Here is a 21,887-nt window from a genome sequence, read left to right as displayed (position 1 = left end):
AGATCAGTGTGCACTGCTTGTTAAAAAAAATTTTTTTTTTTACATTTTTTATTTATTTTTGAAAGACAGAGTGAGACAGAGCATTAACTGGGGAGGGGCAGAGAGAGAAGGAGACACAGAATCCGAAACAGGCTCCAGGCTCTGAGCTAGCTGTCAGCACAGAACTTGACGCGGGGCTCGAACCCATGAACTGTGAGATCATGACCTGAGCTGAAGTCGGCCGCTCAACCGACTGAGCCATTCAAGAGCCCCAGTGTGCACTGCTTTACCTCATGTGCTTAATGTCACATACAAGGCACCAAGCAGACCCAGGCCATTCAACAGATGTGTCTAAATTCCAAGGAACCTGAGAAAGTTCACAGCCTCTCTACTGCCCGGGGAACATTCCTCACCGAACAGGGGTCCCATGAAACACTTCTCCCAATCCCGCCCCCCTGCCTGCACTAACTCTTTCTGACTTGACTCTCCTTGGGCGTAGTTTACTCCACACTTGCTGGCAGATGTTGCCTACTGGTTTAACAGAGCAATTCCCAACTCTGTGAGGATCACATCCTTCCTACTTCCCCCCCGTAACCAACCACAGTCCTAACATCTGTGCTTGTCACCCCCTTGTTTTCCTGTACAGGTTTATCAAGTATGTATCCCCCCAAATAAGTTATTCAGGCCAGTTTTGAGCTATATCACTTGCATGCTTCTGTGAAATGCTTTTCTACTCTCAACACTATATGAGTTTCATCTACACTAATGTCATGTAGCAGAAAATATACTATTCGTTGCTGCTGTTTTCTACTGTCATGCATATACCACAATTTCTCGATTCTTCTGTTGGTGAGTAGTTTGGGTGTTTCTAGCACCTTACTATTATTATAAATCATTTTGCTATAAACATTCTCAGATTGTCTTCTGGAAGTCATAAGATTTTTTTTCCAGGTATCGCCTTAGGAGTGGAAAGTGTGGGTGATGACTTTTCTCTTCTACTTGCCCACAAACTTCCCGTACCCCTCCTCCTTCTCTTGACTGTCCCTTGAAAGGACAGGAGTCCAGTCTATGTTCCGGAACCCTTGGGCAAGGCAGAGAAAGAAGAAGAGGAGAGAGAGGTGGTGATGGTAGGACTTCAGCTACGGCATTCTGGAACCAGGCAGGAAGGCGTGAAGCAAGGTGGCAGCCTCCTGCTGGCTCTGAGGAGCATGAGCATGAGGTGGGGGTCTTCTGACCGAACACCGGGGACTCGAGCTACACCATGGTGACACCATGCCATCAGTCCGCTGTGAGATTACCACTAGGCTGTGGGAAGTAGAGATTCGAACAAAAGATCTGTTCCATCCTGAGGATGTTTATCTAAACTGCAGAAAGGCAAGCTAGAAGGGTCTCCAGGAACTCTTCTCCGAGCCTGGGCCCCCACAGTACCTTGCTCCTCCGTCTCCTTTTGAATGAGACTCAAGTTGACAGTCCCCTTGCTCCCCAAACCCAGCCCCTGGCTACCCTCTGCTGTCTCCACAGTGGTTTCCATGTTCCTCCCTCAACAGCCCGAGACACAGCACCCACCTCTCTGTCTCACGGTGGGACCACTGCTTTGTGGTAGAGCTGGCGCTAATGTTGCTCAATGAAGAGCCAACCCAGTGGCTCTTACTTCCAGAATGAGCAGGAGAAGGGCTCCTCCCTGATTTGTGAAATATCTTGGAATCCCTTGTGGTGGGGTTGTAGCTGCTGCTTCCTGGGCTGCTCCAGACTTCTTTCTTTTTGTCGTCTCTAGTGGCTCCACAGCTGGCCGAAGATTCACTGGAGGTGGATTTCTGAGTTGACCTGTCACCCCTGTCTTACAGCAATTGTCATCCACCCCGTGGTGATAGGAATTCCTCCTCCTGGGTTTGGTCCTCCCTTCTTTCCTTCCGAGCTTTAGCACGGAGCTTGGAGGCTCCTTGGATTCCATCCTGTCCACTTATGTAGCCTTCACTCTGCAAGGCTGAAATGACGGTCCCACTACTGCATTAGCGGCTTTGGCAGCAGGCCTGCGGGAAGCCTCTGGGCCTGCAATGACCACACTGTCCGGGGACAGCCCGGGGCCTCCCATGACATGCTGAATGTACCCCCGGAGGGTACACTTGCCGACCTTCTGAATGAATAGAGAAGGTAAAGCTCACGAGGTGAGGTCTAATTTATCTCTGGCTCCAGTCCTTTCTATCTCAATGGATCACCTATTGATGGAGCCCAGCACCTCATGGGAATTTCAGCTAAAGGGACCTTTCTAACACAGAGATGATGAACCTGGCCATCAGGCTGCCTCCGCAGAGGAAAAATATTTCCACCCACCTGGTTTGTCTTTGCCCATCTACTCCTGAGGTCCTCGGTCCCATGATGTATAGGTCGGTTGCTAACATGGGCTCAGGGCTTAGTATGTGTAAGGAAAGTATCAGGCCAAGCAGTCCAGCTACTCTGTCCACTTTGCTGTACCGACTGGGCCTTCTTTTGTGACCTCTGCTCCCAACCGCCCTGAGAACTCTGCCCATGAGCTGATGTCAGATGGTTGCTTATGAGCGTAGAGTTGACCTTTCCACCAGGAAAGGTAGAAGCCAAATATCAGATTGTGCTCGGTTTCCGAACAGGAAGGCACAGGCATAAGCCTGCCGCTGCTATGAAGGCTCAGAACAGGATGCTGTCAGCCGGGGAGAAAGGTTGAGGAGGCACTTTTTTTACACCAGGTTCTCAAGCGACTTGTGTTTGAATGTGTACGCTACATGAACCTCCCTGTGGGTTATAATTGCGTGGGCAAACCCAGTTCTGATGAACCGCGCCCCCCCCCCCCCCCCCCCCCCCCCCCCCCCCCCCCGCAAAATGGCCACGGAAGGAAATTAACAACTAGTGGGACTCAACCAGTTTGGGAGACGGGAATATATTAAAAAAACACTTTCAAGTAAACAATGCTAAAAGTATCCATCTTATATAATTATCACAATAAAGACATACTTTTGAAAATATTGTGTTTCAGTTTTTCAAATGATTCATTTTCTAGACTTCTTCCCCACAGAAAGTACAGATAATTTTGCAAAAGGGACAAGCGTGGGCTACTGAAGAATGCAAATAATTAACCTTGTTACTTTTTTAAACACCACAATGCCGTTACTGAAAATTCCTCTTGCATCATTTTGGTTGCCCTTCATGGGGCAATCGTAATGATCATGTCATTACAAATACAGCTGCTCCCAGCACCCCTGTAGTTAAAGTGCGATTTTACCAAATGGGAAAATTAAACTGGAACTGTAAGACAATTCATAAGCACCATCGCAGTGTGTGTGATATATTACATAATCAGAAATATAACGTATACAATCACAAACATTTCTTTTCCACTCAAATAGGACACCTAAATAAAAGCAGGTAAAAGAGATATTTTATGGGATCATCTTGAATCCATTCTGTGTTATGGTGATTTGAAAATGCATGTGCCTTTAACGGTTTACTTTAGCGTGCTGACAACTTACGAACACCTCCAGTCACCAGCCTTCCAGAACTTCACTGAGTTTCTGTTCTAAAATTCAGGAAGGCTGAGAAGAAAAATGGACAGGATTCTTCAAGAATCAAGAAAAGGCCAAGGAGGGGCGTCTGGGTGGCTCAGTCAATTAAGTGTCCAACTTCGGCTCAGGTCATGATCTCACAGTTCATGGATTCGAGCCCCATATCGGGCTCTGTGCTGACAGCTCAGAGCCTGGAGCCTGCTTTGGAATCTGTATCTGCCTCTCTCTGACCCTCCCCTGATCATGCTGTCTCTCTCTCTCTCAGAAATAATAAATAAAACATGGAAAAAAAATTAAAAATTAAAAAATAAAGGCCAAGGGGAAGGGATAAAAATCGCTCTCAGAAAAGCTCAACAGGGAAGAGTAAGCCGCCCTTGTAATGAGCTGGATTCTTTCATCCCCTTCATGGCTCTTTAAATTTTGCTCAGCGTTAAACCCCCTCCCCACGTAACCTTCCCCCTCCCACCAGCCACTGGCTCCTCTGTCTGTCCCAGCACTATGCCTCATCCCCAGCCCATTTTGATGTGGATGCCTCCAACACAAAGCAGTGTTTGACCTCAAGCAGGGCCAATGAAGGGTCTACCGGAAATGACCTTAGTCTCTTAATTTTATGCTTTTGATAGCACCTTGGGGAGATAGGAGAAAGTAACCAAGGTATCCTCATCTGCAACATATTGAGCTTAACCACAGGAGTTTTCTAGTTAATTTTAGAAATCTGATTGTAGTCAAATAGTCAATAACCCTATTTCCAACAAGGTTCCTTGTCTGACATAATTCAGACAAATCAGAGGGCAAATAAATGGATGCTTTCTCCTAATTCTCCCCTGAGCTTTATGCTAATTGCTTGAGGAATATTTCAAGCAGACACCATAAAAAAAGTAAAAACTGTGTTCTGTGGTCAAATACATTTGCAAAAGACAGCAGACAACACTGTATCCCTCTGCTGGACAGTCAATGGACCCAGTGATATATTAAAGGCTCTAAGAAGACATTTTTAAAATTTTAATTCAATCTTTTCAAAATTAATGTGACCACAGGCACATTTTTTTTTTTTTTTTAATCATTGAACACCTATTGAGAAACGCTATGCTAAAGCACATACCTTTAGGAAAGGCAGCAAAATAGCATTCAAAGATATTTGTCTTTTGGATCAAACATTAACTAATTACTCACTTGGAACAGAGAACTTTACTAGACATTTGGACCACAAGGCTAATTTACAGAAAAAGACCATATTTTGTCCCATGGGTGCCTGGGTGCCTTACTTAGTCAGTTAAACATCCAGCTCTTGGTTTTGGCTCAGGTCACGATCTCATGGTTTGTGAGTTTGAGCCCCATGTCAGGTTCTGTGCTGATGGTGTGGAGCCTGCTTGGGATTCTGTCTCCCTCCCTCTCTCTTTCTCTCCTCCACTTGTGCTCTCTCTCTCTCAAAATAAAATAAAATGTTAAAAAAAATTTTTAATTACTTACAAAAAGAAGATATCTTGTCCAGTTTTCTAGAATGAAAATACTAAGAGAAGAAATAATAAATTTACAAGCAAAAAAATGCATGTATGTCCCTTTGGGAAAAAGCTAGGAAGGTACCAACATCATGTAAAACCATCGATGCATGTGTCTAGATACGCATTTAACATCAACCATTCCTGAATTTGGTAAATGTGTATTCAGTACATCTAAACATTGCTAAGTGATATTCAGAGTGCTCCTATGGTCACCAAAGTCTTTGATCGCTGCCATCTGGAAAAGGAAGTAAACTTCACCTGGCCCCTCATCCTTACTGCTGGTTCTGAATTCTTGCTTAGACACCAGCAACCAAATAGCTACATGGGTGGGTACAAGCTGCAGTCGGCCAGCAGAAGAAAAAGATCAAAAGCTTAACATCAAAAAGAAAAACCAACAAACAACAGAAGAGAAAAATGGGTAAAGGACATGAATAGACCTCTCCTACAAAGGGAAATACAACTGGTTCTTAAATATGTGAAAAGATACTCAAGTTCATTAGAAAAGAAGTATAATTCTTTGGGGAGGTACCAATTTGTACCCTGTAATGGCAACATGTTGGCAAAGAGTAAAGAGGACGCACTGGGTTGAAAAGAGTGGAGGGTCAGGTTCTTGGTGGTCTCCGTGGACGGCGATGTGGCCATATCCACCAGATTTTCACACACACATGCATGAACTGGTGGAGCAATCCCACTTCTAGGAATTGATCCCCCACATATATATTCCCACATGGGAGATACGACACATGTTGGTGTTCTTTAGTGCAGCCCTATTTATCAGAAAGATTAGAAACAACCCAAATCTCACCACAAGCATCTACATGACAAAAGTATGCAGTCTGAAAAAAAAAAAAAAAAGACAGCTTTCTATGGACTCAGAGGAAAGATCTCCAAATAACACTAAGTGACCAAAGCAGGGGGTGTGTGCCATACTGTGCTCTCAGCCATGCGACACACAGAATTAATGCACAGTAGGGATGCATGCATGTACACATACTGGCACATGTGTGTTTATGGATTTATAGGTATCCAAGAGCACGTGTTTGTAAGTCTTCTTTGCACATACAAGCGTATGTATACTTCCAGGAGGACATTTGAGAAACTGACAACGTCAGTTTCTTTCTGGGAGAGAAAACTGCATGGCTGAAGGACAGGGGAGGCAAGGAAGGAAACTTGATTTTCACCATTCCCTTCAATAATTATCTCCAAATGCATATACTATCTTTTAAAACAGTACATTTGCAATTCAACTCCTTCCCTCTATAGGTATACATATAAAGCCAATATTTATGTTGCTTGACTTTCTTATGGTCATTATACTTAAGTTTACTATTTTAAAAACTAGTTTTCTAAAAGGCAGTGGGATGGTGCGTGGGAATAAATCAAGAGGGAAGAATAGAAGAAAAGATGGAAGTCTATGTGGTCATAGCTTCTGAAGCCCAGCCAAGCCACAGGGCTTCAGGACAGCAATGCCATGGTCAACTGGCAGTCTGCCTTGGTCACACTACTAACAGCAGTGAGCAGGATGTATTTGACATGAACAAGTCTGAGGGCAGAGGATCACTGCAGTCATTGATGTGAGCCCGAACCAGAACTAAGGGACTGGACATGGAGAGCTGACTGATTCAAGAACTATAGGACAATGTCTGAACATGGGCAAGAAAGAATGAGAAATCAAAATGAGAAAAAGGTGACCTCAGGATCCCAGGCTGGGTGACTGGATGGACAGAAGTGCCAAGAGCGAGCTAGAGAACACAGAGGTGGAAGTCTAGTTGGGGGGCTGGTGAACCGAAGAGCCTCGAGGATGCATGGGGGGAAGGGAACCATCCAGGAGTCACAAAAAAAGATCTGGACTCCAGGCTGAGGTTGAGGGCAGAGATACAGATTGGAAGGTACTGGACATGCAGATGTGGGTTGAAACCCCGAGCATAAATGGATTGCATTGGAAGTGAGCATGGAGGCAGTTTTAGGACAGAGACTGAAAGAGCCAGGACAGAAAGGACAATGACACTGGAAGAGAGAGGGTGGCTGGGGTACAGGAGGCCTCCCTGGGTAAGGGGCACAGAAGGATGAGTGAGTTTGCACAGCCTTGAGTTTCTCGATGTATGGCGATAAGGTGGCTCAAAGTGGGTGCCCTCAGGAGGGCACTGGTGGTCTGACCAGCTCTTGAGAAGACAAGAAAGGCATTAGCCATAGGCAGGCAAGAGCACTGAGTCAAGAAATGATCATGTTTATCTGCTGGTTTGTGTGGTATTCATAGCACTCAGCTCTGCTGCCCCCTCACTCCACCTCATCTCCCCAAATAGAAAAAAAAGCTCAAAAGCTGAGAGAATGAAAGCAAAAGGCCAGATGCTGTGGCTTGTTTATGAACATACACACACACACACACACACACACACACAACTTTGCTCCTTGTTCTTGGCACTTGCTACAAAAAGTGCACAAGTTGGATCACCAAACACCTGTGAGAAATGCAGACCCTCTGGCCACACCCCAGACCCGGGCACCAGAATTGCAATTTAACCAGGTCCCAGATGGATTCCTATGCACGTGGTGGGATGAGTTTCTTTTAGCTTGGAATCCCCAAGAGGGGCTTTGATCACATCCTGCTGCCCAGGGCTCCAGCCCCAGGGAGTTTTGCTTTAGTCTGGGCTGAGCCCAGCCAAGGTCCCAAGCGATCCCAATTTGCAAGCGAGGTTGCCATCCACTGGGTCAAGAGCAGTGTTTTTTCTCAGCCTTTCTCCGGCCTCCATCCCACCTGAGGCTGAGGAGTCCTCCCTTGTCACTGAAGCAACATACCACAAGGTTTGAGCAAGGTAGGACTTCAAGTTTTCGACTGCTTTTTGAAATTAATGTCTTTCTCCCTCAGAGAATCTTTATTCTCATGGTACCTTCCCAACTTGATGTGCCTACTAGTCATCTTGTTAACAGATACTGATCGGCTGGTCTGGGAGGAACCCAATGTTCTACATTTAATTAGCACCCAGGTGAGGCTAGCTAATAGACCTTGCTCTCAGGAGCAGGTGCCCTAGGGGAGGAGTCAGACTGTTGTACTGATGTGACATTGAACCTGGTGGGATTCATTTTAAAATGAAACTCCAGGCCCCTGTGGAGTTTACAAAGCTCCACACAAGATTCGGTTGCATCAGCGGGATCAGCGCCCCATTAGGGCTAGTGTCTTCCTAAGGTGATACTCCAATCATTAAAAACCTGCTTTAGGGGCGCCAGGGTGGCTCAGTCAGTTGAGTGCTGACTTCAGCTCAGGTCATGATCTCGCGGTCTGTGAGTTTGAACCCTGCGTCGGGCTCTGTGCTGACAGCTCAGGGCCTGGAGCCTGCTCCGGATTCTGTGTCTCCCTCTCTCTCTGCCCCTCCCCCACTCACTCTCTGTCTCTCTCTGTCTCAAAAATAAATACACTATCAAAAAAAAATTAAAAAAAAAAAAGAATTTGAAATTCTAGGGGCCCCTGGTGGCTCAGTTAAGCGTCCGTCTTTGGCCTAGGTCGCGATCTTGTCATTCCCAAGTTCGAGCCCTACCTACATCGGGCTCTGTGCTGACAGCTCAGAGCCTGGAGCCTGTTTCAATTGTATGTCTCCCTCTCGCTTTCTGCCCCTCCCCCACTTACACTCAGTCTCTCTCTCTCTCTCTCAAAAACAAACATTAAAAAAAAAAGAATTTGAAATGCTATCACTTCCCAGTAACAAGGCTGCTTGTTTCTAAGTCATTTCTTACCACTTCATCAAATATTTTTGACTGCCAGGTAGGTACCCAGCCATGCAAGTGGGCGTCTCACCGATATCCCAAACTACTGAGGTTCAAAACAACAGCTCTCTCCTTGACCTACAATGGGTCCCTCCCCCTGCATTACTCATCCCTACAAATGGCTCCGTTATCCGCTGTGGCAGAAAGCACCTCTGAAGTCTATTGCAACAATATCTTCCAGCCTGCAATGTGACCTTCTTATACCTCATCAACAAATGGCATCTCATTTCCCTTCCCTTGAATCAGACGGAGCCTCAGTGACTCTCTCATAACCAAGAGGTCCCCAGCACAAGTGATGCTGCCTGAATTCTGCAACCAGATCTTTTCAGATGGTAGTTCTTCAGGTGCCCCCTCCCCCCCCCCCCGGAACCCTCCACTGCAGCCCAGTGCCATGCAGAGATGCTCGCACCTACAGACCCAGCTGAGTGTTTGAGTTACCCAGCTCAGATGCAAAGTCAGGAGCTGTTGGGGGTGTGGGTGAATCAGGAACTGAGGGTGGGGGCTATGTGGTGGAGCACAGTGAATAAGGCAGCATGCCACAGGCGGGGGGTCGGGAGAGGCCAACGGGGCCAAATCACACGGGCCTAAGCAGCCCAGGGAAGGAGCTGGCATCAGATCCCAAGTGCAGTGAAGTCTTTGTCCCCCACAAAGGCCAGACAGGGAGGAGCAAGCTCGGCTATGGAGCAGCCGCAGTGGGAGGTGGCTAGTGCATGTCTAACCATGTTATTTTCAGCACGTCCGAACTCCAGCATGGCCCATCCTCTAGGCTCCCCAAATGACTCGCTGTTCTCTGAACGTTGAGCTCCTTGGAGCCTCCCTTCAAGCTGCCTCAGCCTGGAACTCCCTACTTCTCACAGCCCTGGGGTTCACTTACCCCTCACACTTCCTGAGGACTCAACTCAAGCGTCATCACCTCCAGGAAGCCTTCCTTGACTGAAGAAGGCCACTGAGGTGCTCACCTGGTTCTCTAGTCATACCCGTGAGGCTCTCTGACGTGTTCAATCACAAATGCCCACTGAGTCTCTCCGACCTGCCAGGTGCCCTGACCCCAAAGGGGCACAAGACAGATTAGGCCCTGGGTCCTGCAACACTTATATCTTAACCGGAAGATGGGCAATAGACAACCAGTCACTCAGCTTTTGTTTTTGTTTTTGGTGGGTGGGGTATCTATAAATTGTATGTTTTCCTCCAAGTTTTTATTTAAATTCTAGTTCATTAACATATAGTGTAATACTGGCTTCAGAAGAATTCAGTGATTCACCACCTACATGCAACAACCCAGCGCTCAGCCCAACAATGCCCTCCTGAATGCCCATCACCCACTTAGCCCATCCCCTTCACCCCTTCTCCACTAATCCTCCATTTGTTCTCTATCATAGACAGTTACTCAGGGTTTTAAACTTTTTTTTAATGTTTAATTTTTTTTTGAGAGAGAGAGACAGAGTGTGAGCAGGGGAGGAGCAGAGAGAGAGAGGGAGACACAGAATCTGAAACAGGATCCAGGCTCTGAGCTGTCAGCACAGAGCCCAATGCGGGGCTTGAACTCAGAACCCGTGAGATCATGACTTAGGCCAAAGTAAGATGCTTAACTGACTGAGCCACCCAGGCGCCCCAGTCACTCAGGTTGTAAGTGTCACTGGGAGAGTGACCTCCTCTTCTCATAACGGCCTTCTTCCCCAGGCTTTGTTTTAGTTTCTCCGCGTGCTACAGGCATGCCACCTTCCCCTTCCTCCTGCATACGGAGTCTCTGTATGTGGTCCCCTACTCAGGACCGTCCCTTCCCCTGATGGGCTCCCCCGATGGGGGTGGGGGGGGGGCGGGTGAGAGTGGTATGAGTGTCCACAGGTCTGCAAACAAAAAGGCTGGAGAAGGCTGCGTTCATGGGAAAGTCTAGAAGATGGCAGAGGCAGGGATGACTGACCCTAAATCACCCCAAATTTCCTTAATATGTGGGCAAATTCACTGGTGGGAAAATGAACTGTTCTTTATCCCATCTACCTCTCCAACCATTCACCATCCTTGGATGTGGGGAACAAAAGGAGCTGTGTAAAAGGAGGAGCCCACAGCTTTAGCCTTGGGGGTCCAGGAGAATCTGAGTGCCCCCAAAGAAAGTAGAGGGTCAAGAAGAAGGTTTGATGATGACAAGATAAGAGGAGATGATAGGGCAGGGTAGCCACTTTCAGTTTGTTCTGGAAGACATTAAGGGAGGAATTGGCCAGAAGGGGCGGTGGGGAATAACAGCTACTATTTATTGAGCACTTACTGTGTGCCTGAAGCAGTGCTAAATCCTTTACATTTGTTTTCTGATTTAAGCTTCACAACTACATTATGCCCATTTCATGGGTGGGGACACCGAGGCACAGAGAGAAGTCCTTTCTTCAAGGTCACCCAGCTAGAAAGTGGTCCAGCATCTCCCTCTTCCCCATCACGCACCTCGCCTCTCAGAGTGACGCAGAGATATGCTAGGTGAGCAGGTTAAAGGGAGTTAGCTTGCTCAAGGAAGGCCTGTAGAGAGAGAAAGGAGTACGAAGGAGGGATGTGAACATTCCCCAGAAGGAGTAAGAAAACAGGAGGGGTGTTGGGCAAGAGGGCGTGGTCTCCCGCCAAGGTCAGCACTCTCGAAGGAGAGACTGTTACAAAGGTCAAGCACTTCAGGGAAAACAGGTTGGAACAGAATGGGCGACGAGAAGCCCACTGGCCTTGGCACTGGGGTTCTTGGTGACTTTTAAGACAGCGGTACATGGGGGGCGGAGGGCACGCCATGGAGGGGAAGAATCAGGGGACCAGGAGCATGTGGTCCTAGAGAAATGGGTTTCCAGAAGCTTGGCCATGAGAACAGGAGACAGACAGGACAACCGAGGCCGGAGGCGGGATGCAGGCCAGACTTTGTGGCGGGGCAAGGGGGCTGTGAGTACGTCCGTGACCTGTGCGCCCAGCAGAGCGGGAAGACGGGAGCGGTAAGAAAGCAGTGCTTCCGAGGAGGCAGGAGACAGCATTCTCGTTCATCCCCACGCTCAGAAGAAAGGTCCAGTTTGCACTGATCTGGGACCCCTTCCCAAGGGCTTCATTTATTCCCAAGGGCTTCATCTCTAAGATGGTTCCTGGCTGGCACAGAATTACCTAAGGACTTGAGCTAGCAGACACCAGGATGGTGGGATGGTAAAAAAAAACAAAAAAAAAACAAAAAAAACAAAAAACAGAAAAAAGAAAAGAAAATTTAAAAACCCACAGCATTCTAGAGTCAAGGGATTTTAGGAACCTCTGGCTAAATAAAACAAAACTGGTTTCTTTTTTTTTTAAAGCTCTATTTACTTAGAGAGAAAGAGAGAGAGAGAGAGAGAGAGCATACGCAAGTGCATGAGCTGGGGAGGGGCAGAGGAAGGGAGGGAGAGAATCCCAGGCAGGCTCCATGCTGTCAGCACAGATCCTGATGCGGGGCTCGATCCCATGAACCATGACCTGAGCCGAAATCAAGAGTCGGACGCTAAACTGAGTGAGCCACCCGGGCACCCTTACACCAGTTTCTCTCGTGTCTGAATATCTTGGATCCTTTTCAGCTAATGGACAACCTGAAACTCCAAGAAGCAGTTAAAGAATTCAGAGTCTCCGGTCTCAGGGGCCCCAGAATCTTCATGCCCTGGAGCATCTGCAGAAGTAGCGTTTCCCAGGATGCACACTGGGAAATACTGCTCCAGTGTGCTCGTCAGGAAACGAGGGTTCATCCCACAGCATGGGAAACATTCCCACGTATGTTTGCCAATCCTTGTTCAAAGTAAACTGAGGGTAAAATTACTCCAGTGAAACCCATGGGTTTATCTCCTCCTCTGCGGCACATTCTAATGGCCTGTTTATTTACTTTGTGCTGGAGCCTCCAGCCCACAATAAAGGCCCTTCGACTGAAAAGCATCCATATGGATCTCTCAAAACACTTGCTTAACTAGGCTGGGCTAGGGCTTCTTTATAAAAAACGACTCTCTGCACTAAAAGGGTACTGCTAAAGAAATGAATGTGGTGGGGCGCCTGGGTAGCTCAGTTGGTTAAGCGTCTGACTTTCGCTTAGGTCATGATCTCGCGGTTTGTGGGTTCGAGCCCCGCATCGGGCTCTGTGCTGACTGACGGCTCAGAGCCTGGAGCCTGTTTCAGAGTCTGTGACTCCCTCTCTCTCTGACCCTCCCCTGCTCGCACTGTCTCTCTCTCTCCTAGAAATAAATAAAACATTAAAAAAATTAAAAAAAAAAAAAAAGAAAGAAAGAAATGAATGTGGTTCATGGGCTTTCAGGCCCTGCTGCGCTATAATGTACACTGGCCTCTGGTTTTCCTCAGCCGGACAGGACTTCAGACTGACCCATGCTCTGGTTTCTAAAGAACTGAATTCTTTGAAGAAAAGTGGTCTTCATGTAAAATGTCAAGACAGACAGAGGGTAGTTTAAAAAAGTCAGAGTGACACTGACCTTAACTGGGAAAATGACCGAGAATATGAAAAAAAATTAAGGAGGGAGAAGGAGGGGTGCAGACAGAAAAGGAAAGGAAGGGAGGAGGGAAGGGAGGAGGGAAGGGAGGAGGGAAGGGAGGAGGGAAGGGAGGAGGGGAAGCAGATCTGTTGTGGGGTGTGCAGGGCAGAAGTGGGAATGCAGGAGAGAGGTCTGGCCCTTACGGAGTATCTTCTGTGTTTGGGGACAGGCACAGGGAGAGGTGCTAGAATAAGAGTATTTCTAAAAGTCACATGCAAGGTTGTTTGACAGGAGTTTTAAGAAATGAGAACCAGTGGGGGCACCTGGCTGGCTCAGTCTGTAGAGCATGCGACTCTTGATCTTGAGGCTGTGAGTTCGAGACCCACATTGGATGTAGAGATTACATAAAAATAAAGTCTTCCCCCCCCCAAAAAAAAAAGAGGGGCTCCTGAGTGGCTCAGTTGGTTGAGCGTCCAACTTTGGCTCAGGTCATGATCTCACGGTTCGTGGGTTCAAGCCCCACATCAGGCTCTGTGCTGATAGCTCAGAGCCTGGAGCCTGCTTCAGATTCTGTGTCTCCTCTCTCTGCCCCTCCCAAGTTCACACTCTGTCTCTCAGAAATAAATTTAAAAATGTAAAAAAAAAATTTAAAAAAAAGAAAAGAAAGAAGAACCATCAGACTCCCGAAGAAATATAAGCCACCACTGGAAGAGACCGTGAAGAGCCACGATCAAGTCTGGGCTCCCTTGAGACCTGTATTCTGACAGTAGAAATCTACAAGAAAGATGACCTGCAAACTGAACAACCAGGAAAAGGTGCTGAGAACCAGGATGTGAAGGTAGAGTTGGAAAAAAACCAGAGGTGAGAGTTTCCACCCAGTACGTGCTTCTCTGACATTTCTGCAGGCGCCCAACCCCTGTCCTTTGTTATGTCCTGGACCACACAGCTGATAGCGTGGCACCAAGCACCAACAGCAAAGTTCACCTTGAACCCCACTAAGCCAGTTCTCTGCCAACTCATCAGATATCCACATAAGATAGCGATCCCGAGACCGTGACAGGAAACTTAGAAGTTCCGTGGGGGAAGGAATGAGGAAGAAACACAGCATTCATGATGTGAGGCCGTCAGCTAGAAATCCCTGGCTAATTTGTCAGGCTACTTCAGCTCAATCCCCGTTGAATAGCATCCAGTCTGGACCTGTTATGACAGAGGCCACATTCCTGTTCAGATTGGCAGCGATTCCATTTTAATTTAGCTCAGTTATCATGATTTTCGTTCCTTCTGCTTCAAGGCAGAAAGCACTTTAGCTTAACACCCGGTAGGTTAAAATTATAGCCAGAAATCTACAGGTAGTTCTGATCATTCTAAATGTTTGATGAGGAAAACTAAGGATGGCGAACAGTATACGCGGATCAATGTCTGCCCGGTTTTGGGGCCCAGGGTGGGAGCGGGCCCATTTGGACATGTGATCTCCCCCATGGAGAGCCTTTCCGCACAGGAGAGTGGGAGAGAGGGAGCCTCTGACCAGAGCAGGAGAAATCATTCCCAAAGTGGCATTTAATGCATGTTGCTCTTTCTACAGGTGAAATAGTATGAAAACAAACAAACAAAACCCATGTGGACCAGGGAGCAGAACCTGGCAGCAAAACGAAGGGATCAGGGAGTGACACAAAGTAAGCAGACTTTGGGGGGCCTGGGGGGACAGATGGGCAGTGATGGGAACTTTGGGAAAGCCGGATAGAACCAGAGGCTATTCTGACCGAGGCTGCAGAGACAGGATCCAGAGAGTCAGAAACAGTAATTTCATGGAGATTTCTAGAAAAGAAAATGTAAAGTTATTCAGTTGGAATTTGAAAGACCACGGAAGAAATATCTTCGGCCTGAAATCCAGAGCAAATCTGGGGCCCAAAGAGAAAAGGATCGGCTTCCTTGTGAAGCACAGCTGCTGCAGGAAAAGACCACATTTCCTTGCCAGGGTGGGAGAACCGGTAGAAAATGAACTAGAAAAGCCACGGCAGAAAAAGCATCACCATAAAAGTAAGCTACACTCTGCTGGCCTCAAGGATGGACTGCCTATGGCTGTTTTTAAGAACTATCAGTGCAGTTGAGTAGTTGTGACAGAGATCGCATAGCGCTCAGAGCCTAAAACAGCTATCGTCTGGCCTTGACCCCTGGTCCAGACCCAGCCTTGAAGCTGCCCTGATTCTGGGCAGGTAGGGCCGTGTGCTGCTGCCTCTCACAGCAAGCAGAGCCCAACCCATGTCATATTCACAAATGACTAAACAAAAGGCATGCCAGCTCCAAGCTTCCCGGCGGAGTGACAAGCAAATCCCTCCATATTCAAATCCCTTCTAAAAGTAGACGCTAACCTACACCTTCCATTTTCTGGGCAGAACGTGACAGGTAGGTTGACCAATGCATCATGCTGGGGATGAAGTGTCCAAACCCACTGTTGTCCAAGCCCATTGACCCTGTTCTCCCAGCTGGACCCGAAGAGAAGGAAGATACCTCCTGGCCAACCTAACACGGACTGGCCGTCCTGGGCCCCTGTTGTCGCTGTGCAGTGAGGGCGGGCAAGGACGGGACCCAGTCTCCGGTCCCAGTGGGGTTACCTTTTCGGAATGTCTCCCGGTTTTCCTCTGCTTCTCTGTTGACTCGATTCTGTTCTGGCTCAACCGCAGGTCCCTGGTCTTCGAGCTCATCTTCTGTTTCATCGTCACTATAGGGAACCACTTCGTCATTAGGCTGAGAGTCCTCCTCAAATGTTGTTTCTGAGTCTCTTTCTGAACTCATTCTGCTGGCAAACTGGAACTACCTGGTTTAAAAGAAAGAGAAACCAGAGTGAATGATGACTTGTGCCCAGTTTTTGGTTGAATTCTGCCTGCGTCCCGTCACAATGCCTTTTTAACTGAACATTATTTAAATGAACATGCAAGTATGTCTGAATGATGACCCCCAAGTTCAAATTATCAACCAAATAAGAAGAAAACCTTTCATGGGGCACTTGGGTGGCTCAGTTGGTTAAGCATCTGACTTCAGCTCAGGTCACGACCTCACAATCTCGCAGTTTGTGGGCTGGAGCCCTGCATTAGGTTCTGACATCAGAGCCTGTAGCCTGCTTCAGATTCTGTGTCTCCCTCTCTCTCTCTGCCCGTTCCCTGCTCATTCTCTGTCTCTCTGTCTCTTTCTCTCAAACATAATGAACATTAAAAAATTAATGTTGGAATGAGCAGTGGATGCTGTACATAAACGATAAATCACAGGAATCTACTCCCCAAGCAAAGAGCCCACTGTATACACTGGATGTTAGCTACCTTGACAATACATTATATTTAAAAAAAAATCTTTAAAAGAAGACCACAACCATTCGTTAGTGATTGCATGCTTGAGCAAGAATTAACAACAAAAATGTAGCTGCAAATTTTTTTTTAAGCGTATACAAGCTTTAAGGTAGTATTTCCAACTGTGGGTCTCTACCAAGCAAATTAAATTTAACTCCCAACCCACATTAATAGAAACCAGTAATAGAGTATCGGAGCATTGTAAGTCAGTACCATTTGATGAAACCGTTCGACAAAACACACACACACACACACATTTATTTGCATTGTAGGTCTTGACGCAATTGCATCTTTTACTGCAGGTTGCTGGCTAAGTTTGAGACGCATTGCACGGAGACATCTGGTTTCCGCTAATGCTAATATCTGGAGCCTTTACTCTGTGATACATTTAATGCTTAGATCCTCCTCTTTTACTTCCTGGGAGCTTTCCCTCACCTCTCTTCCTATCACCACCCACACCCCGTATCCAGAATTTGTGTTTGCGTGTACACTGCTGTTTGAGGTGAATGCACAAGTGACGAGCACAACCCTAGTCATATTTATATCAGGAAAATATTGACACAACTACCACGGATCACATGACAATAGCCATGCAGCCTGGCATTATTTATACCAGCATCACATTGCCATGAACTTGACATTGTTAATAACAGCGACTCACATCTGTGTAGTGTTAACTGCACTCGAGGCTCTGCGTGAAGTGCTTCCTAGATGCTGGCTCATTTAAACTCCCCACACGACCCTGGTGAAGGTGCTATTGTTCTTTCTATCTGACAGAGGAGAAAACCAAAACTTTTTTAATAGCTTACACAATAATTATTAAAAATTTGCAGCAAAGGGGCACCTGGCTGGCTGAATCAGTAGAGTATGCGACTTTGATCTCGGGGTCATGATTTCAAGCCCCATGATGGGTGTAGAGCTTACTTTAAAAAAAAATTGCATCAAAAACAATTGCTTTCCAAGGAGAGATCTTCTTTTTTTTTCTTTTTAAAAATTTTTTAATGTTTATTTATTTTTGAGAGAGAGACAGAGTGCGAGCAGGGGAGGGTCAGAGAGAGAGAGGGAGTCACAGAATCTGAAGCAGCAGGCTCGAGGCTCCAAGCTGTCAGCACAGAGGCCAATGCGGGGCTCGAACTCACGAGCCACAAGATCATGACCTGAGCTGAGTCAGATGCTTAACCAACTGAGCCACCCAGGAGCCCCCAAGGAGAGATCTTCTATATTCTACTTTTATGGTACAGTTTCTTATGTTTTAATCAAGGGTTAGTTGCTGTGAGTGGAACTACTTGGCTGATGGCATGCTTTGTACTGAATCTAGCATCTTGGACGTGTGAATTTTTGTAGCCATAATTGAACATGTAGGAAATGTTTACATATTTATATATTATTAATATATATATTATTTATAATATAAATATCTTATATTTTGTCCAGTATTATTTAAAGATAAACCTAGAAGCAGCTTGGATGTTCAATGATTGGTAGCTGTGTAAATAAACTGTGATATCTTCACACTAGGAGACAGAGCACAACTTACATCATGATCCAAAGTGTTTTTAATGATGTTGCAAAAGTCCAAACGTGTTGCGTTGAAAAGTGAGTATATATAGAATAGTCCCAGTTATTCAGACATTTTCTAAAATGTCAGCAATCACCACACATCCTTTAAATGAAACGATGCGGGTAAGGTGCTCGATTCAGTATCTAGCTTACAGTAAATACCCGGTATGGTACTCACAAGACAGTAAGCACTCAAGCGTGAAATCGCTGTTATTTTCAATTCTTTCCACAACTAGAAAAAAATGTTCTTTATAATAACAAATGGAATGGTGTGGGGATTTACCCCTTTAGGCTTTCTATCTCCTGAAATCTCTTCTAAAATGTATCTGCCTCTTGAGAAGGACAAATATTATATGTTTGCACGTATAGGAGGATTAGGAGGAACTTGACGGAGGAACAAGGGGGAGAAGAAGGGGGGAAATGGTGGGGGAAAGGGAGAGAGGCAAACCATGAGAGACTCTTGAATGCTGACAAAAACTGAGGACTGATGGATGTGGGGGGGAGGGGGGGTGGGGCATGGTGGAGGGCGGGCATGGAGGAGGGCACTCGTGGGGATGAGCACTGGGTGTTATGTGGAAACTAATTTGACAACAAACTATTTGTAAAAAAAAATAAATAAATAAATAAAAAATAAAATGTATCTGCCTCTCACCAGGAGGTAAAATATTAGACAATCATAGGACTACACTTAAGCGCAGGTAAATTGTTTTAAAACCTTTTGGTTGCAGTGTGAAATATTTTCCTGCTTTCCCAATTCTCCATGGGCTAATAGGTAACTATAGCTTGGGGTTTTACACATGTCTCATTTGTAGTTTTGTAATATACTGCCACCCATGCTTTAGCTGCTATTTAAATTTAATACACTCTCTTTAAAATTCCCAAAGTCTTAACGGCAAAACTTTTGCCAACCATCTTTCCGAACAAAAATACAATAGAAGTGGTTACCATTTATCGACACTCACTGTGTGTCAAGCAGAGCCACCCTGTGAGATAGATAATATTATCCCATCTTACAGATAGGGACACTGAGGACCAGCTGCTAAGGGGCATAAGTTAGGATCTCATGTCTCCATTATAGGGACGTGTACAATATTAACGAGTCTGAAAGCACCATATAGAAACAATTTTTTTTATTGTAGTATGTAACATAAAATTCACTGCTTTAACCGTTTTTAGGCGTCCAGGTCAGGGGCGTTCAGTGCATTCTAGAAACATTTTGCCGGTGATTGTTTCCCTCGTCATTGTTATTGCCAAGTGTCTCCCTGCTTATTTCCCATATTAAGACTGGATCCAGTCTTTCGAGGTTGAGGGAGGAGACAGACACAGAGGAGTGGATTCAACAGCCAGGAGGATGCGATCCAGGGAAAGCAAAGGCATTGCACAAGCAGCCAGCTCAGCACTAGAACATCCACCCAAAGCCAGACTGTGTGGGCCGCTTGGAGAGCAGAGCTCCGAGCTGAGAGGAAGTTCTCTGCAGCGTGTGTGTGTGTGTGTGTGTGTGTGTGTGTGTAATGTAGACACACATGGGAACCCTTTAGCTCTCTCATCATTGGACTACCAAAGAAAAATTGGGAAGAAATCATTTCTTTGAAGCCCTGAGTGACGTAAGCCACTTTCCTGCTCTAAGCCACGGTGCCATGAAGGCGGACACTATCTAGAGTATGGATTTGGAAACTTTGTCACATCTCTCACCACCCCTGCAGCGCCTTGTGGCCCTGGGTGCACTTACTCAGCCTTCGTTAAGCACCTTCCAGGTGCAGATTACCACCCAGGCACTGGGAACAGACCCTTTGGAGACTTCCAAAGTCGTTCAGGGACACAGGTAAATAAACTATACACCACAGCCTCGAGACACAACAAGGCCAGTCGTTCCTGCCTAAACACACATCTCCGGGCCATTCCCTCCTCTCTGCCTCCAAGGCCACCTCCCTCATTCAGACTGCCACCATCTCTCTACTGCAATGCTGCAGACACACTCTTTTCTTTTTTAATGTTTTCATTTATTTCTGAGAGAGAGAGAGACAGCGTGGGCAGGGGAGGGTCAGAGAGAGAGGGAGACACAGAACTGGAAGCAGGCTCCAGGCTCCGAGCTGGCTGTCAGCACAGAGCCCGATGCGGGGCTCGAACCCACGAACCGCGAGATCATGACCTGAGCCACCCAGGCGCCCCTGCCAAATACGCTCTAATTGGACTTCTGCAATCAACTTCCAAACAGCACCCAGCATCATGCCACTCTCCTGCTTGGACCCTTCCTGTGTGTTATGGACAAAGCCCTGTCCCCTTAAAAAAATCATGGGCTAGAACCCTAACCCCCAATGTGACTGTGTGTGGAGATCTGGCCTTTAAGGCGGTAATTAAGGCTAAATAATTTTATAAGGGTGAGACCCTAACCTGACAGGTCTGGTGTCCATATAAGACAAGAAAGAGACATCAGAGAGCGCCCTCTTTCCGTGCACGCACAAAGGAAAGGCCACAGCAAGATGGTGACCATCTACAAGCCACGAAAACGGCCTCACCAGAAACTAACCCTGCTGGCACCTCAATCGTGGACTTCCAGGTTTCAGAAATGTGAGAAAACGTCTGTGGTTTAAGCCACCTAGTTGGTAGTACTTTGCTATGGCAGTCCAAGCAGATTCAGACACTGTGGGTTCCCACTACTCTTTAAACTAAATCCAGCTTTCCCCCAACTCTGGGAGCTCTGCACACTTCTACAACTTCTTTCTTCCTCACTAATCCTCAGGCCCGTGGTCTTGCTTTCAACTTGAGCAAGTGAAACCTTTCCTGCCTCAGGGCCTTTGCACATGCCCTCCTACTGCCTGAAATGCTCTTTTCTCAGTTCTCTCTGTGGCTACTATTTCTCAGTCTTTAGATCTCAAATTCTACATCCACTTTCACTGATGGTGTTAAACGGGTGTCTTCCCTCTTCTTCCCGCTACCACTAACCTCCCAAACACTTACATTTCTCCTTGCTTCCTAGCACCTACCACGATTTTTAAATATACATTTGCTTTTACTGGTCATCTGCCTCTCCCACTAGACCACAAACTCTACAAGAAGAGTCCCATCTGGGAATACTCATTGCCTACGGTCTAGTTGCCTCTCAGAGATTTGGGGGAAAGAACAAACTCACTTTTGATAAAGCCCTCAGGATTTAGAGAGTAATCTTACACCAGAAACAAAGATATCTTCGTCACCTCTCCACAGTCCACACCTACCACACCGTAAAAGATTTTAAATAGTCACTGGATGAAGGAGAAAAGCTTGACAGCAATGATAAGAGAGAATAAGAACTTCCAAGTTCAGAAGCGGAACACAATGGAGACGTTTAGGAGTTTCACTCCATCAAGGCCATTCAACACTCGCTGCTTAAGATTTTACTACATACTCAAAACTAAATCAGCCTGTGGTACGGTACTGAAGGTATTGAAGTTGAGCCCTGACCTTCCTTGTTTACCACCTGGCACCTTGTAAGTGTCCAACACACAGAAATTCCTTTTGTCTCTCTCCTTAGGGGGCTTATAGTCTGGATGGGAGTTAGCAAATCACAGCCTACAGGCCAGGTTCAGCAGTCCACGTGTTTTCGTAAATCCAGCTTTATTAACACACATCCTTGTTTCTGCCTTATTGCATCGTCTATGGCTGCTTTTCCACCATAGCAGAGTTGAATGGTTGTGATGGACACCGTATGGCCTCAGACTCTACAATATTTACTACCTGGCTCTTTACAGAAAAAGTCTGTTGACCTCTGGACTAAAACAACAG

At 46.5% G+C, this 21,887-nt stretch overlaps 1 protein-coding gene across 1 annotated transcript in view; it reads right to left on the bottom strand.

Annotated features, from left to right (window-relative positions):
- The window catches only part of ATP8B1 (ATPase phospholipid transporting 8B1), a 120,116-nt gene that overhangs the window by 43,030 nt on the left and 55,199 nt on the right, over positions 1–21,887 (bottom strand). The window contains exon 2 of the mRNA XM_039230508.1: positions 15,837–16,039. Coding sequence (XP_039086439.1) covers positions 15,837–16,017 — 181 coding nt within the window. The 5' untranslated portion in view covers positions 16,018–16,039. The remainder of the gene's footprint in view (positions 1–15,836; positions 16,040–21,887) is intronic.

This window comes from Hyaena hyaena, unplaced genomic scaffold (assembly GCF_003009895.1).
Source record: "Hyaena hyaena isolate Hyena2069 unplaced genomic scaffold, ASM300989v1 scaffold_47, whole genome shotgun sequence".
Lineage (NCBI taxonomy): Eukaryota > Metazoa > Chordata > Mammalia > Carnivora > Hyaenidae > Hyaena > Hyaena hyaena.
The sequence above is the reverse complement of the archived record's forward strand: the minus strand, read 5'-3'. Positions and strand labels throughout refer to the sequence as shown.